At 40.9% G+C, this 17,434-nt stretch overlaps 1 protein-coding gene across 3 annotated transcripts; it reads left to right on the top strand.

The window, feature by feature from the left end:
• Nucleotides 1-1,464: 1,464 nt before the first annotated feature.
• On the top strand, nucleotides 1,465-17,254 carry ncoa7b (nuclear receptor coactivator 7b). Of its 3 annotated transcripts, none has more exons than XM_077510115.1 (17): nucleotides 1,465-1,536; nucleotides 2,349-2,509; nucleotides 5,457-5,602; nucleotides 7,655-7,716; nucleotides 7,806-7,913; nucleotides 7,998-8,093; nucleotides 8,997-9,122; nucleotides 9,244-9,428; nucleotides 10,536-10,693; nucleotides 10,774-11,166; nucleotides 11,541-11,739; nucleotides 11,842-11,989; nucleotides 12,629-12,754; nucleotides 13,712-13,864; nucleotides 13,941-14,036; nucleotides 14,118-14,191; nucleotides 14,956-17,254. In XM_077510115.1, the coding sequence occupies exons 2-17, from the start codon at nucleotides 2,472-2,474 to the stop codon at nucleotides 15,089-15,091; spliced, it is 2,244 nt and encodes a 747-aa protein (XP_077366241.1). In that variant the 5' UTR covers nucleotides 1,465-1,536; nucleotides 2,349-2,471; the 3' UTR covers nucleotides 15,092-17,254. The 3 variants fall into 3 exon arrangements, with proteins under 3 accessions (XP_077366241.1, XP_077366242.1, XP_077366240.1); XM_077510116.1 differs by lacking the exon at nucleotides 1,465-1,536 and adding an exon at nucleotides 1,546-2,023 and having other exon boundaries at nucleotides 10,569-10,693; XM_077510114.1 differs by lacking the exon at nucleotides 1,465-1,536 and adding an exon at nucleotides 1,546-2,023.
• The last annotated feature ends 180 nt before the right edge of the window (nucleotides 17,255-17,434 follow it).

Here is a 17,434-nt window from a genome sequence, read left to right as displayed (position 1 = left end):
AAAGAAAGAAAGAAAGGAAGGAAGGAAGGAAGGAAGGAAGAAAAAAGTGGGAATGATATTTTGAACTGGTGCAAAAAGTGTCACTTTTTTTCTACAAAATGCATGAAGTGGTTAACACGAGCAAGTCTTAAAAATCCCAGCTCTGTTGAGTAGCTTGAAGGCAGCAGGCTGTGACATCACAAGCTCGGAATGTGAGGAATGCGGGGCTCCTGTTCCAAGACCTCCTGCTTGCAGGCTTTTCCAGGGGCCACACAAGTGCAACAAAGGACCCGCATATGCAATTCTTATTTATATGCGCCCACCTTTTTTTCCTCTCTTTTTTAAATGATTTACGTTATTTGAATCATCAACATTTTTACACACCTTTGAAGAATGTGCGCATGCACATTGAGCAATTACATTTTTAAGCCTTCAAACAAACAATTATGGTAATATTATATTTGTATTTACCTGAGTTACTTTTTTTTTTTAATTAAATGAAAATAAAGCTGGAATGTCTTTAATTCAATTTGGTGATTATTATTTGTTGTTTATTCTCATCTCCCCAAATAAGTAAGCAGTTAATGTTTCATTGTAAATGTATTAATAAAAAATAAGGACAGCATTTTTTTTGTGTTCACGCAAACGTTCTGAATTGTGACTAAATTGTGACATCGTGTGGCCAGTAGGAGAACTACATACCGCCGCCAACTGTCCAAAAATTACTCGTGTTGACCATATAACCTGAATCAATTCGAATGGCTTACTAATTGTAACTTTGCTTTATTAAAAACAAAACAAAACAAAAAACAAAACAAAAAAGGGAAAAAAAACAATCCAGTGTAATGATAATGGTTTAATATTGGTACTGGTGTCGGTGGAAGATGTGATCGGGGTAGCAGATTGTGTCGGGGTCGCCTGAAGATGACGTCACGCTACAGGATTGTCCGGAAATTGTCCGTTTACAATTGTTAAAAAAATAAATAAAAACATTTGGACTAAAATTGTAAAAACGTAAAGAAACCTGAAAAAATATAAAAGCATGATACTTTAAGAGTGAAAAAATAAATACATTGAAGCGCCTTCGCGCTTGCCGGTGACGTCAGTACATCAGCGCTAACGAAGTTAGCTTGGGTTTGGTTTCTTTTTTAGCTGTTCACAAATTAATCACAATAACAAAAAAAAGTCATAATGATAATAGGAACGCATTAACAATCTAAAATCACAATACTTGTCACATCTGAGACAATTATTTTATGTATTATTTACTCCGCTACGATGTGGCAGCCCGATCACATCTTAAACCGACAGCCGGTATCGAACGCGGCCGCGGGGGTGAAAGCGCCGATTCCTAATTTTTACAGCACCAAGGATGCGCTAAAAGCGATGCCATGTGACATTACATGGTAAATATAAATATTGGGAGCCGTAAACGCTTGACTGCTTGAGGTAAACTGTTCATATGAACTCCTGTGGATGTGTTAACCCTTCGTTGCCACTAGAGGGCGTCAAAGTTGCCTCCCGGTTGAAACGAGCTCGAGCAAGGATGCACGCGAGGTATGTGCAACGGTTTTGGGCTAAGCGCTTGTTTTTTTCCATGGCGTTTTTCTTTACAATTTATTTCTAGATGCACACTAGACTTTAACGTTGCTGTCATCGAGTCGGAGGAAAAGGAGGAAGGAGGAAGAGTCGGTCCGGCGTGGAACGTTCAAGTGACATGTCCCTCCTCAGTCCACTAGGCTTTTTTTTTTTCTTTTTTTTTTTCTATTGTCTTGTCAACAGAGTCGCTCCGAGCTAGCAAGCGCGTTAGCATCATCATCATCATCAGCTGGGCTGCCTTGTGGCGGAGTGGTGGACCTTGCTCTCTACGCTGTTCGATCGATTCGAGACGCGAGCACGGATTTGTTTAGCCGCGGGCGGGCGAGAGCTCGGCGTCGGTCTGTCTTCTCGAAGGCTTTCTGTCCGTCCGCGATGTCGTGAAGGGAGCAAGCGGCGAGCATGCCGATGCAAAGCGAGGAGGAACGTTGCTACTAGACGCAAACGGGTAAAAAAAACAACAAACAAAACACGTCGCTTGGACTTGAACTTTACGCACCAATTCGCCTTGTTACGTAACGTAACGTCAGGCTTTATTCAAAAGCTAAGTGATGTTTCATAATTCGTGCTTAGAGATCCACTTTGAGTTGCATGCTTTGTCACATTCAACGGTTTGGTCCAGGATTGCTTGCAATAATAGCACAGTCATCAGCGTTAACCATAAGCAGATGTGTGTTTATGTTCCGTTTAGAGTTTCGAGTCCGTTTCGAGGTTGTTGTTGTTATTGTTGTTGTTGTTGCTGCACTGAGCATGACCAATGGGTGCCTGCGCAGGACGAGAAAGACGTAGAGTAGCGGCGTACGAGACGTGCTGTGAACGGGACGCAAAAGGTGGATGCATGTGCGGAGGGGTCTCCAAGTCGCCCCCAGCATGCTCGTTTAAGCGGCCCGGACCAAATGGAGAAGAGGGACAGGAAGCCGGGATACTTTGCCAGGTAAGGATGCTTTTACGTTTTACATCCCTTAAAAATGCGCTTCCAAATTCGTTAGTTGCACACATAGGCCCTATATGACTTTTGTTGTTGTTGAGGTGGCCAGGCCGCCATGTTGCTCCTCCCAAGAAACGTTTCTCGGCATACGATCTTATACATTTACAGGATCAAACATTTGATACAATACTTAGTAGAAACAGCATAATATAATGTGTTGTTATGTTTTATTATATATTTATTTATTCAACATAAACAAGAGGACTTTAGACATTTTACAACGCGCCTTAAATAATGTATAAATTTTGTGCTTCATGATGTTTAGTACAGGGGGAAACTTGTATATTTTTATGAAAGAATTATAACTAACTAGGCGGCACGGTAGTCGAGTGGTTAGCACGTCCGCTTCCCAGTTCTGAGGTCTCCGGTTCGAGTCCAGGCTCGGACCTTCCTGGGTGGAGTTTGCATGTTCTCCCCGTGCCCGCGTGGGTCTTCTCCGGGTACTCCGGTCTCCTCCCACATTCCAAAGACATGCATGGCAGGTTAATTGGGCGCTCCGAATTGTCCCTAGGTGTGCGTGTGAGTGTGGATGGTTGTTCGTCTCCGTGTGCCCTGCGATTGGTTGGCAACCAGTCCAGGGTGTCCCCCGCCTACTGCCCAGAGCCAGCTGAGATAGGCGCCAGCAGCCCCCGCGACCCTTGTGAGGAATAAGCGGTCAAGAAAATGGATGGATGGATGGATGGAATTATAACTAATCTAAGGAACTAAGCGTTAAAAGAAAAAGATGGTCTTCAACGCAGCACATAACGTCCACTGTTAATTTTAGCGAGCGCCGTTAACAGGAAGTAAGCAAATGCTAACAGGAAGTTAGCATCTTTCCCTTCAACTAACGAATATCCACACACAAATCTTGTGCAAACACATCCCCACAGATGAGATAAAACTACACAAAGGCACAAAGTCTGTAACTTATTTTAATAGAATTAAATCGCAACTTTCTACCGTACTCACTTTAAGTGTGTACGTCAATAGACGCACGGCACCACACTGCCCCCAAGAGGCCAAAACGCACCGGACAGGGTAGTTTTTTGAAACGTATAGCCCCCGCGATAAATGAGGGAACACTGTACTGTGAGTTGGTAAGTTCCCTACAAGTTGGTGGGGAGAGAGAAAAGGGGAATTTGGTTTTATTTTTTTTTATGTTATTTTTGTTATGGGAAGTAGCCTGGAGTGAAACAGATGCCGTTGTCGGGAATGCGTCTGAAGATTCCAGAGCTGGCACACGAACGCACCAGCGTCAGCGCTTCAGTGAAAGTGGCGGCCCGAGGCGATGGGCGAGGCCTTATCGAGCCCATCCACGCTCCATTAAGAACACTTTGCGGTGTTTATTTATTTATTTTTAAAGCGTCGTCAGCCCGCCCAGTGAAAGCATTTGATGGATCCGTTTCATCTTAGCCTGGCCGAGTCCTTTCGTTTCCTCTTTAGCTTTCCCTTTGCATTATCTGTAATTAGCACGCTGCTCTGCCTCGACGCAGTTTGCAAGTTGTGCGCGCCCCCAAAATGGTGGCCTGACGTCACTTTCAAGCCTGTTAGTGATTATGACAAACAAGGCGCTGCCATGGCAACAAGCGAGTTCCAGAATCGCAACAATTTGGACACTTTTTTTTTTTTTTTTTGCCATTTCGCTAACCTTTTTAGCTTTGTTGGTGAGTTAGCTAGTTGTTTACATTATGAGATTATTTGAAAACGGTTGAACAGATTTCTGTTCAGGGATATCGTGGGTCGAAGAAGAACTTGAGTGTCGTCAAAGTGATTTGCTATTTCAGTCTATTCAGGTCTGTTAGCTAGCTAGCTAGCTTGCTCATGAGCTCAATTAACGCCAAAACTGGTCAACCAATGTCCTTTAATTGTTGTCTCATCATGGGCCAAGGAAGAACTTGAATTAGGCTGGCAATCCATAAAAAAAGTGTGGACTGAAGAACTAAAATTAGCATTGTTTGCTATTTGAGTTAGCTAGTTGTGAGATTATTTGAAAACGGTTGAACAGATTTGCGTTCAGGGATATCGTGGCTCGAAGAAAAACTTCAGTGTAATCAAAAAGTGCTTTGCTGTTTCAGTCAGTTCAGGTCTGTTAGCTAGCTAGCTAGCTAACTAGCTAGCGAGCCCAATTCACGCCAAAACTGCTCAACCAATTTCCTTTAATTGTTGTCTCATGGGCCAAAGAAGAACTTGAAGTATGGTGGTAATCCAGAAAAAAAAGTGTGAACTGCAGAACTTAATTTAGCCTTTTTTTTTTTTTTTTTTTTTTTGTCATTTGAGTTGAGTTAGCTAGTTGTTTACATTGTGAGATTATTTGAAAACGTCTGAACAGATTTCTGTTCAGGGATATCGTGGGTTGAAGACAGTCTGTTAGTTAGTTAGCTAGCTAGCTAGCTAACAGACCTGAACTGACTGTCTTCAGTTAGCTAGCTAGCTAGCTAACTCGCTAGTGAGCTTGATTACCGCCAAAACTGCTCAAGCCATTTCCTTTAATTGTTGTCTCATGGGCCAAGGAAGAACTTGAAGTATGGTGGTAATGCAGAAAAAAAAGTGAACTGAATAACTTGTTGTTGTTAAATAACTTTTAACTGCGTTGCTTAGTTAGCTAGTAAGTTTTGAAGTGACATTTTGCCGAAACCACACAACCAATTTCTTCCTTTACAGGCCCAAAACAAATTATATCAGCAAACTGGATACAAAAGTGAGGCAAGATTGATTTATTTTATTTTGCATCTTTGTTGTTTGAGCAACTCTCGTTAGCTGGATTACGCTAATTGCAAACGCTAGCTGTTGACAGTCATTTTATGGGCCAAAGAGAAGTGCGCGTGGAAGTTTTTGCTGTTTTGAGTGACTTCAACCGAGCTGGCTAGTTAGTTAGTTACTTAGTCACCACTTTGTGTTGTTTTCTTTCCAGGCTAAAGCGGCGGAGACAGCTCAAGCAGAGCCAATCGGAGAAAAGCGAGCACGGCGCGGCGCTCATCGCCCCAAATGACTGCGGCGAAGCCAACAAGAAGGCCGGCGTGCCGAGGACGATGGCGGCAAAAACACCTGCCGGCTCAGGTAAAGGAGACACTTTTTTTTTTTTTTTTTTTTTTTGTCGCCTTCAAACAAGCCGCAAGGGAATCCTTGAGCACTCGTTTGTGTCACTTTGTGTCGCTTTCACTTGCTGAGTGATAAGCGATGTTGTGTTCTTCAAGACTTTTGCGGACGGGCGGCTTTATGATGACCTCATCGGGAAGTTGCGTAAGCCGTATCCTGCACTCTGCTGTAATTACGAGAGGCGGCCAGCACATTCCTAAAAGCAGAAATCACTCACACACACACAAGATAAATAAGTAATACAGTGAAGGATACGTTAGATTTTCATTTGTGGCTTGCATTCCAGAAGAAAATCCACAAATTAGCTATGATTTATTTTGTTATTTATATATATTTGAAATTGTTATGCAAAATACAAAATATGCATGACAACTTCAGGTTTTTTATTTTATTTACATTTTTTTGTGGCGAAAATTAAAAATCCAAAACGGTCGGATGGACGAATGTTCTGAACCACGTTTTGGCTGCGGTCCTTTTTTATGAAGACATTTCTCAAAAGTGACTTTGCGTGCGTCTCTGGACTAGGAGCGTGACGACATATCGATAAATCGTGGCGCTTTGCCTCCCGATAGATTATCGACGCGCCTACGCCATGTGTCGCAGTATTTTTGTAGTTAATGTACAGCCACTAGAGCAGCTCCATTGTTCATGACTTATTGAGCAATTACTTTGGCGGTCCACTAGGGGGAGCACCTCATAGGAGTGGCGGGGAAATGGACGCGAGTCTTCAGGCGAAGAAGACGACTCATCAGCTTCCTTTGAGTTGTGTTTATCTGTCCAGCAACTGACTCCGTTTTGCGAAAAATGTGGACTATATCTTCAATTTTAACATTTTGAAACAAGTCGTTTTAAAGTGAGTCATTTTATTTATTTACTTTTGCAATGTGACACAAAGAAAATGGTGTCACAGTTTCTAAAATGCAACAATTGACGATGTAACTGACTGACATGTTGCATGACAGTAGTGTTCTAAGAAAGACACAAATTTAAATAATCGCTAATCGCGGTATCGTCATATCGTGAGATAATCGTTATCGTGAGCCTTATATTGTATGAGCATCCATGCGAGTGGAGGCTGCAAACTCCATCCGGTGTGATAATCAGCAGTGGTCCTCCAGTCAAACGGGCGCCATGTTGTCTCGGATGCTTTCTTCAAGCTGAGTCATGCCGCTCGCTCGCTCGCCTGGTGGAGGGCGCAGTGTGAAAGGGGGCGAGGAAGGGAGGGAGGGAGCGAGCGCGTCGCTAATAGCTTGTGTGTGTCTTTGGCAAGAAGCGAATGCAGACTGCCGACTTTGGCGAGGGTCGGCTTAGTGAGTGTGCGTATGATAACGGTGTGGGCGGGGCTTTTGACTTGAACGTAACTGGGGGGGGGTGGCAGGGGGGGCCTTATTGGGCCAAGCGGCTCCTGGTACTTTATGTGCTACGACATACATTTTGAAAGGCTTACATTTTGGTGCTTTTATTTTAAAAGCCTCAATTTTTATACTTTTGTTTTGAAAAGCTTCCATTTTTAAGCTTTTTTGAAAGCTTCGATTTTTATGATTTTATTTTTGAAAAGCTTCCATTTTGACACTTTAATTTTTGAAAGCTTCCAATTTTCCGCTTTTATTTTGAAATGCTTCCACTTTGATGCTTTCATTTTTAAAAGCTTCAATTTTGATGCTTTAATTTTGAAAAGCTTCCATTTTGACGCCTATATTTTGAAATACTTGATTTTTTTTATTTTTGATGCTTTAATTTTGAAAATCTTCAATTTTATTGCTTTTATTTTGAAAGCTTCCATTTTGAGGAGTGTCGCCAACTTCAGCAAGAAGACTTGTCGACAGTATTTTGCAACTTTTTTTTTTTTTTTTTAACTTCCAAAAAAGACGTGACAGCTAGCATGCGGATCAGGTTTCCCGCTGGCAATGACTCGATTAATCGATGGGAAAAATCGATATGATTATGGATTTTCACAAGATTTGCTGGCAACATCATGACTCAACGTTGACTTGTTTGTCGTCTTGCCGACAGCCGACGGCTTTAAAAGTAACAGGAGGGAGAAGAGGAGGCCGCCGGGGACGGCGGAGTTCATCGTGAGTCCAGTCGATTAGCGCAACGCTCCCGGATTGCCGACGGCTGGATTTGACTGAATTGTTTTTTGTTTTGTTTTTGTGCCCGTCAGGTTGGCCCAAACGATTCCCTGAACAGCATCGCCCTCAACTTCAACGTCACCCCAAACAAGCTGGTGCAGCTCAACAAGCTCTTCTGCCGCAGCGTCTACCCCGGACAGGTGAGTGAGTGAGGGAGTGAGGGAGTGAGGACGTAAGTTGCAAATGGCAAATCACAAATCATGTCAACGCTGTCGCCGTTGCAGAAGCTGTTTGTCCCCGACGTGAGCCGCACTCAAATCGACATTCGGACCAACTCGGCGCCGTCCCTCACCAACGGCTCCTCTTTGGAGATCACTCCGGTAAGTCACAAAAAACAAAAACTGCAAGGATTTGTTTGTTTGCTTTCACCAGATCCACTTAAAAGGGAGCACGCTTCAAAAAGTTCCACAGTGATTTGGCAATGAGAAAATGAATTTCCTCAATCAATCAATCAATCAATCAATCCTTTTTAAAAAAAATTTTTTTTATTATTATTATTTTTTAAACTGCACCTGCTACACAGGGTGGGTGGGAGTCGGTTGCTGTTTTTGATTTTCGTTGTTTGTGTTGTGTCCTTTTTTTTTAAAAAATTTATTATTATTATTATTAATATTTTCTTAATGTGCAGCACCGTGTGTTGCTTTTGAAGTATGAAAGGTGCTATAGAAATTTAACTTTTATTTATGTATATATATATTTTTTGTTTTCTTTTGATTTCCATTTATATTTATTTATATTTATTTTTTTGTATTTAGTTTTTACTTTATATATATATATATATATATATATATATATATATATATATATATATATATATATATATAATTTTTTCCATTTGATACTATTTTTTGAATTTAGTTTTTACTTTTATTTATGCATATATTTTTTTTATTTTTTTTATTTCCATTTATATATTTTTTTGTATTTAGTTTGTACTTTTATTCATGCATATATATATATTTTTTTTAATTCTATAAAAAAAATTTAACATCTTTTTATTAATTTTTTATTTTGGCCATTTTTGGTCTTCCATCTTTTGCAATGCATTGCTGTCGATAGGTGTACCTAATGAAGAGGCCAGTGTGTCGATTCCATTCACAAGTTTCCCCCACTTTGAAACGTCTTTCCTTTCCTTTCCTTTCCTTTCCTTTCCTTTCCTTTCCTTTCCTTTCCTTTCCTTTCCTTTCCTTTCCTTTCCTTTCCTTTCCTTTCTCGTCCTTCAGGACGACAGCGTGAAGTGCGGGCCCTCGCGCTCCCTCCAACGGCGACTCTCGCCGAATTCCGAGGACGAGAGCCCGGCGACGGTCAAATTCATCAAGATGAGCTGCAAATATTTCACCGACGGGATGGTGAGAACGCTCGTCGCGCAAATCGACAGCAATTCCCAAATCCCGCTAACGTGGCGAGCAAAGTTCTGCCGTCGCCGCGGCAACCCGCTCGAAAGCAAACGTTTTGTGTGTCGGCGGTCAGGGCGTGGTGGGCGGCGTCCTGATCGTCACGCCCAACAACATCATGTTCGACCCGCACAAGTCGGACCCGCTGGTCATCGAGCACGGCTGCGAGGAGTACGGCCTCATCTGCCCCATGGAGGAGGTGGTCTCCGTGGCGCTCTACGACGACGTGTCGCGCATGAAGCTCAAAGACGCGCTGCCCTCGTGAGCAAAACATTCTCAATTGAAGCATGTCCTCCTGTCAATCATCTTCCTTCACGCATTTTTGGGTCTTTTGTCTTATGAATTCAAGTGGAAGTCGGCCTTCAACATTTCTTGATAAGAATATGATTATATGTGACCTCACTCATCTCAACGTGACATTCTGATGATGAATAGGACATTTGCGGAATTTGAGTTATGCAACCGTTTGTAAAATCCAGCTTTGGTGGCGGCCATTTTGCCACTTGTCAACTGAAGATGACATCACGGTCGCTCGGGCAACGGCCAATTGCAGCGAGCGTCGGGCTTTGCAATTCATCGAAATTCAATTACAATTTCAATTACACTCCATAAATACAAAATCTGTATATTCATAAACACAAATAAAAGATTATTAATACTTGAGTTGTTTAAATTTATTTATTTGTTTATTTTAATTTATTTATTTTAAATTTATTTTCACCTTTTTTTTTTTTTTTTTTTAATTGACAAATCTTGTTTGGTCCAAAAGGAAGCTACATCATTATAGTGTTTCAAATTATTGTATTTGTCTTCATATTTTTTTAAATGTTTGTTTTTAATTAAATTGTATGGTGACCTTGAGTGTCTAGAAAGGTGCCTATTAATATAATGCATTATTATTATTATCATTATTTTGTACCGAAAAAAAATAATTGTTTGAATAATCATGATTTCAATTATCAAAACGATCGCTATTATTATTATTATTATTTATTTTTTCTCTCCGTTTTCTAAAGCTGCGCTGTGATTGGTTGTTACCTGAGCAGCTGTGATGTCATTTCCACGCGACAGCATGAAACAAAATGGCCGCCTTCCGGTACTGATAAAAACTTCTGGATTTTGCTGCTGATCTCATATTCCGCCATATTTAGACAGATTTAGTGGGGCTGCATAGAACATATATACTTATATTATTATTAAGAATTTTTTGGGGGGGGTTGACTTCTCCTTTAATGTCATACAATATGTGTTCATTTTCATTTTGCTCATGCATGATTTTGTTTGGGTCTCATTTTGTTTTTTGTTGATTTTGTGTTTCCCCCTTTTTTCCATTGTCATCCTCACTTGACCCCCGTCGACGAACCGCAGCGACCTACCCCAGGATCTGTGTCCTGTCTACAGGCCCGGCGAGTGGGAGGAGCTTCCGTCGGAGCGGGACCTGAACCCGTTCAGCCGCTACCAAACGCCGGACGCGGGCAAGCGGCCCATCGTCCTGGACGACCTGGAGTCGGCCTTGCTGGAAACAGGTGAGCGAGCGCACGCTCCGCCCCCCCTTTGTGAAACACGGGGAGCCGACCGCGCCAGCTCACCTGGGATGCCGTCGCAGTCGGCGGCGCGGGCGGCGAGCGGGCGGACAAGTCTCCGTCGGACGAGGGCTTCACCGAGCTGGAGCCCGCCGTCGACGGGAGCGCGGACGAGGCGGGCGGCGGCGACCGAACGGCGCCGAGCGACACGCCGCCCGGCCAGACGGAAGGGAAAGCGGAGGACGACGTGGACGAAGGCCTCGCCCACAACAGCTCCGTGGAGGACGGCGAGTCCGTCCGCGAGGACCCCGCAGGTATCCGAGAGGCCGCGTCCAAAGTTGCGGAGGGGGAGGGCCAGGAGGGTCCCGAGACCCCACCCGGACCCGAGCCACTCGGCGAGGAGGACGGACGGAGGCGGAGCTACGACGCCGAGGTCAAGTCGTGGCTGATGGAGCGGATCCAAGCGCCCATCAAAGGTATCAACAAAAGTACTCCAATTTGATTATCAATGACATTAGCTTAGTTAGATATGTTTTTATTTATTTATTTATTTTTATATTTTATTAATATTATTTTATTTTGTTTATTATTATTTTAGTTATTGTAGTTATAGTGATAGATTTTATTTTTATATTATTTATTTTATTATTATTTTACATTAGTTATTTTAGTTAGTTTAGTGAGATATGTTATTTTATTTTTATATTAGTTATTTATTTATTATTATTATTATTATTTATTTTACTTATTATTATTATTATTATGATGATGATGATGATGTCATTGTCCTTTCAAAGTCATATATTATCAAGTTGACATTTCCTGATGATGTCATCATCATCATCATCAGACCTGCTTCTCTCGTCGGAGGAGAAGAGCAAGAACCCGCCCATGTTCCTCTGCTTCAAAGTGGGCAAACCCATGAGGAAGTCGTTCGCCAGCGGCGCCGCCGCCGTCGTCACGTCCGGCCCGGCGCACCACTCCTCCTCCTCCTTCTTGGCCGGCCCGCGCAAGAAACCCGAGTACTGGTTTGCCGTGCCGCAGGAGAGGTCAGACCGGATCCGTCCGCTTGCGAGACGAGTCCGCCGCCGACGGCAACTGAGCGCCTGGAAATGTACGTTTTTTTTTTGTTTTGTTTTTCCCCCTCCCAGAGTGGACCACCTGTACGCCTTTTTCGTCCAGTGGTCTCCCGACGTGTACGGCAAGGAGGCGCGCGAGCAGGGCTTCGTGGTGGTGGAGAAGGACGAGCTGGACATGATCGACAACTTCTTCGGCGACCCCGCCTCCTGCAGCTGGGAGGTCAATCCACTTTTTTTTTCTTCTTTTTTTTTTTAACATCTCAGATCATGAGCACCCAATCTGGTTGTGGTCATTTTTTGCACATTGTCTTTCACTCGTTTTACTCCCAAAAACGTATAAATACGTTCTATTTTTAATGTTTTAAGTGTCACGAAGACGTATTTTTATCTTTTTTTTTTTTTATGCTAGAGCATACAGACGGCCCTCTCAACTACAGAAGATGGATGAAAAAAATGGTAGTAATTACAAAAAACGGCCAGCAGGTGGCAGCAGAGTATAAGAGATCAGCTAAGGGCCATGTTGCAGCAAACTCTTTTTGCTAGTTTTCACCAGGAATAATGATAAAACTTAGCTATATTCTAATGCCAATTGCTGCAAAACGGAAACAGATAGAATTTATTTTTATTTTTTTGTGATGAAAGAAGAGACTTTAATCGTTCTTTTGGTGAGTTCCATGTTTTTATAGCAATCGAACGCAATATTCTGCGGGTCTTGCAAAATCCAGTCAAACAGCCAAAGGGGATTGCTTCAGTCAAAATGGCTGCCAGTCAATGAGTTAAACATGAAATTGAACAACAACCAAAAAAAAAATCTTCCCATTCTTTTGTCATTTTTGCGTCCGCCTGCATTTGTGTGCAGATCATCACAATCGACGAGGCCAAGCGCAGGCAAAGTTTCGGCAGCTGCGACGGCGAGCCGGCGGCGGACGGCCTGCCGCTGATGAGCGACGCCAGCAGTCTGCTGCAGGACACGCACGTGGAGAAGGTGCGACAATTTCACGATTAATCAACACGAGGGAAATAAAAAAAAAAAAAAAAAGGACGTATAAACCAAAATGTTTTCTTTATAGATGTAAACGCAAGAGTATGAAACCAAAGTGTATCACTTCATGCTAACATGGAATGCAAAACACCATCGACAGGCTAACGCAAATCTTTTAACAAGTGTAAATTTGTACTGAATCCTATTTTTTGAAGAAATGGTTGAAAAAGTCGGATTATTGAGGTTTATTATTGAATTGATTTGTTTATTGTGTTTATTTATTATTGTTTCTTATTATTTCTTATTATTTTGAATATAATTTATTTATTAGGTTTATTGTTTGTTATGTTTATTTCTTTATTTATTTGTATTTATTTATTTAGGTTTATTACTGAAGGCACGCAAGTAAAATTTGTACTGAATCCTATTTTTAAAAGTCGGATTATTGAGGTTTTATTATTGAGTTTGTTTATTTATTTATTATGTTTGTTTATTTATTATATTATTTATTACGTTTATTATTTTTATTATATTATTTATTTGTATTTATTTAAATTTATTATTATTTAAAAATAATATATTATTATTTATTATGTTTATTGTTTAGAATGTTATTTATTTATTAGTATTTATGTATTTATAAGAATTAGTCGTAAGAAATTGTTGAAAGTCGGATTATTGAGGTTTATTATTGAATTTATTTTTTGTATTTGTTTACTGTATTAGTATTATGATTACTTATTTGTTTATTATGTTTCTTATGTTATTTATTTTTTTGTATTGATTTAATTATTTAAATGAATTGCGCAAGGCATGCAAGTTTGAAAATTTGAACAAAATCCTTGTTTTTTTTTCCATAAATCGTTGTGCTGATTTGCGTGTCCCTCCCTACCGAACTAACGTGCGTGGCGTTTTTTGTTTTGTTTTGTTTGTTTGTTTGTTGTTGTTTGCCGCGGGCAGCTGTCGTGCCGGCTGCCGGCCCGCGTGCAGGCCCACGCGTGGCGTCTGTCCTACAGCACGCTCAAGCACGGCACCAGCCTCAAGACGCTCTACCGCAACCTGCTGGACGCGGACAGCCCCGTCCTCATGGTCATCAAAGACGCCGACCAGCAGGTATCGTCGTCGTCGTCATGCGTACCTGTCTGGAAAAAACGAAATCATTTGCTGTGGATGTGACGCGTGCGGCCAGATCTTCGGCGCCTTCTCCACGCATCCCTTCCGAGTGAGCGAGCACTGCTACGGCACCGGCGAGACTTTCCTCTACAGCTTCTGTCCCGAGATCAAGGTTTGCGTCTATTAGCATCCGTTAGCATTAGCATCCCTCGGAAGTGTTTTTTTTTTATTATTGTTATGATTATTTTTGCAGGTGTATCGCTGGACAGGAGAGAACTCGTACTTTGTCAAAGGCAACATTGACTCGCTGCAGATGGGAGGAGGCGGGTACGTTTTATTCATATTTTGGTTTCATTTTAATTGCTATTATTAGTTAATGTATCATTTTAGTTATTACATATATACATTCAGACACACCAAAAACAGGAACAAAGGTCGGCGCTTACTTAGTTTGCCGGGCAATTATTGAGGTTTATTATTGAATTGATTGATTGATTACATTTAATTTAATTAATTTTAACATTTTTGTTTCATTTTAATTGGTATTATAATTCATTAATAATAAAAAATAAATAAAAATAAAGGGATAATGTACTTATTTAGCCATTTTTGGCAACCAAACATTCATATTTTGTCTCTAATAATTGTGATATTTTCATTATGATTCACGTACTATTAGCACCTTTTAAAAAGACATTTTGCAACTTGCCGTCGACTGACAATGACATCACAAAAGGGCTCAGGTAACCAATCACAGCTCAGCTTGTGAATGTCACATGACCAAACCGAGAAAACAGGTGAGCTGTGATTGGTCACCTGAGCCCTTTTGTGATGTCATTTTCAGTCGACAGCAAGTTGCAAAATGTGTTTTGAAAGGCACTAATTGTACGTGAAAAATAATGAAAGTATCAAATTAATTATAGACAAAAAAAAAATTCACTTTTTGTTGCTATAATGGGATAAATAAGTGAAGTATCATTTAATTACAACCACCTAATAGGCATTTATTGGAGGTGATGCGTTTTGTTGGCGGCCACTATTGTAATAAATCTGCCATTTTTGCTATTTTTGTTGTTGTTGTTGTTGCGTAGGGGTCAGCTGGGCCTGTGGCTGGACGCCGAGTTGTACCGCGGCACCACCACAAAATGCGCCACCTTCAACAACCAGCCGCTCTCCGGCCGCCGAGACTTCAACATCCACAGTCTGGAGGTGTGGACCTTCGAGTAGCTCCGCCTTCCCCCCCCCGCCCGCTCGCACTTCACAGAAAACATCGCAAGCATCGCAAACTGACCATTTGGTGTTCGGCGAACGCGTCCCCGACTGTCTGTGGCCTTTCAAGCGGTGTTTCGCAACATTTATTGAACCGAGGGATCTGTTTTTGTTTTGTTTTTTTACATTACCAAAATGTCACCAACATTTGCAGTGGAACTCACAAAAGGAGAAATGCTGTTTACACATCAACACACACAAAAAAACCCACTTTGTAACACGCTGTCGAACGTATGCACTTAAGAAAACACTGTTTAAAAGGCGCTTCGGTAGTATTAGTAATCATGTGACCCGAGTCGTACTTTTTAAAGGGATACTTGACTCATTGAGCCGTTTTCAGCAGTAAAAAAAAAAATATATATTTTGTCTATAATTAATGTGGCAACATCATTTTTCATTTACAATTAATGCCTTTTAAAAAGTCATTTTTCTACTTGCTGTCGACTGATGATGACATCACCTGTGCTGAGGAAGTAGGTAGCAACCAACGCGTGGTGATGTCATCAGTGGAAAAAGAGGAAAAAAACAAAGTTTTTAAAAGTATTAATTGTACATGGAAAAAATATGAAGTTATCAAATAAATTCGGGACAAAATTTAAATTTTTCACTGCTGAAAAGGTGCTTCGGTAGTAATCGTGACCTGAGTCATATTTTTTTTTTTTAAGTATTCCTTCGTACTCACTCTTAGACCAAAAAAAAAAAAAAAGGAAATGGAGGGAAACGGTGCGCACTTCAAGCAGTTTGTCAAAAGCAGTTGAAGGTTACTGTAAAAGTGGCACATGAAGGAAAAACGTAACAAATGGTTCAACCAAGAAATGTAAGCAAAAGTCTGCTAGCTTCACTTTTTTGCCATACAATTCATATCAAAATCAAATTCAACCTTGTATAAATCTTGTACAAGATTGCGTGCTAGCGTCATGACAACCGGAAGTGAAATGTCATCGTCAAGCTAACGACATTCAAATGCAGTAAATGTGCTACCTTAATGACAACCGGAAGTGAAATGTCATCGACAAGCTAACAACATCAAAGTAACTTGAAACCATCAAGCAACTCGTACTTGAGTACAAATGAAAATCAAAACATGGAGACAAAAAAAAATAAATAGTAAACGTTCCAAAATGTGATATCGCGGTTTTGTTTACAGTTGGACACGGAAGCTTTTCGGTTATGGGGCTGGCGAGACATGCTCATTGCTGCCATCTCGTGGAACAACATTTAATTGATTGCTTGATTGATTGTCAATTGATAAGATGAACGAAGACATTATTTGCAGTTGATGGTCATTTTTGTGTTGATCATGTTTGTGACTTACCGGGGTTAAACTAGTAGCGGCCATGTTTGAATGTATACAACTGATGACCACGAAGGAGGTTCGGTGGCTTTTTCTTTCTTTTTTTATATATATATGTACGTTCGAGAAAGAAAAAAAAAAGGAAGTGAGATTTGTCGTTTCAGCATTCGGATTCTTGAATAATTGTTTACAAATTGCGCACTTCCTTCTCTTTTTGAATCTGTCGAGCGAGCCTGTTACCGCAAAGTGTTAAGGCCGGATTTATATTCATTTATGTTGTGTTAGTTCCATTTTTTTTTTTTTTTTTTTTTTTTTTTTACACTACGCTCGTACTTTTACAGCGAACTTGTGCTTTACAGGATATATTTTTGGTGACTGACGCAAGCCAACAAGCACTAGACAAAGATTATTGTTTTTGGTCCTGTTTATGGTCGTCAAAAGCCTGGAGGGAAGAATTACGGTGGGGGGAAAAAAAAAGAAGAAAAAAAGTCTTGTGAATTACAACATGAAATGAAGACTGAACGTCATCCCGACGACGACAAAACAAAAAAAGGGAAAATCCCGTTGACAAGCCACTAACTGCAAACATTTATTTCACTTGTTTGTGACACTGCTCCGGAAGTGCATGGACATTTGTGTGCAATCGTCACGCTTGGAAATGTTGTGTTGTCACTGTGAATGTGCCCCCCCAAGTGTTCTCATTTCTTGTGAATTCCAAAAACTGCTGTTGTCTTTTTTTTTTCTGTGAGTGAGAGGCTCTATTAGTCTATTTATTGGGTTGCTCTTGCAACTACAGTTAAATATAAATAAATGTTGCATTATACGTATGTCAAATGCTCAAATTGTGTTTGGTGTCGTGCTCGTCATTTTTTCCCCCCCACACACTCCAAACAGAATAATAAAAACGCAGAATTTATTGATGTTTATTAGTAATTTGCATGATGCGTTCAACTACAATTTTAGCAAGGTTTGCCTGCATTCTTTAGAAGTTGAAGTCAATAATAATA

This window comes from Festucalex cinctus, chromosome 21 (genome assembly GCF_051991245.1).
Source record: "Festucalex cinctus isolate MCC-2025b chromosome 21, RoL_Fcin_1.0, whole genome shotgun sequence".
Classification (NCBI taxonomy): Eukaryota; Metazoa; Chordata; class Actinopteri; order Syngnathiformes; family Syngnathidae; genus Festucalex; species Festucalex cinctus.
This window is presented reverse-complemented; position numbering and strand designations above follow the sequence as displayed.

Coding starts and splice junctions, on each gene's coding strand:
- ncoa7b (XM_077510115.1), top strand. CDS start 2,472: ATGGAGAAGAGGGACAGGAAGCCGGGATACTTTGCCAG. Junction 9,123..9,243: donor AATATTTCACCGACGGGATG/GTGAGAACGCTC, acceptor GTCGGCGGTCAG/GGCGTGGTGGGCGGCGTCCT. Junction 12,755..13,711: donor AGGACACGCACGTGGAGAAG/GTGCGACAATTT, acceptor TGCCGCGGGCAG/CTGTCGTGCCGGCTGCCGGC.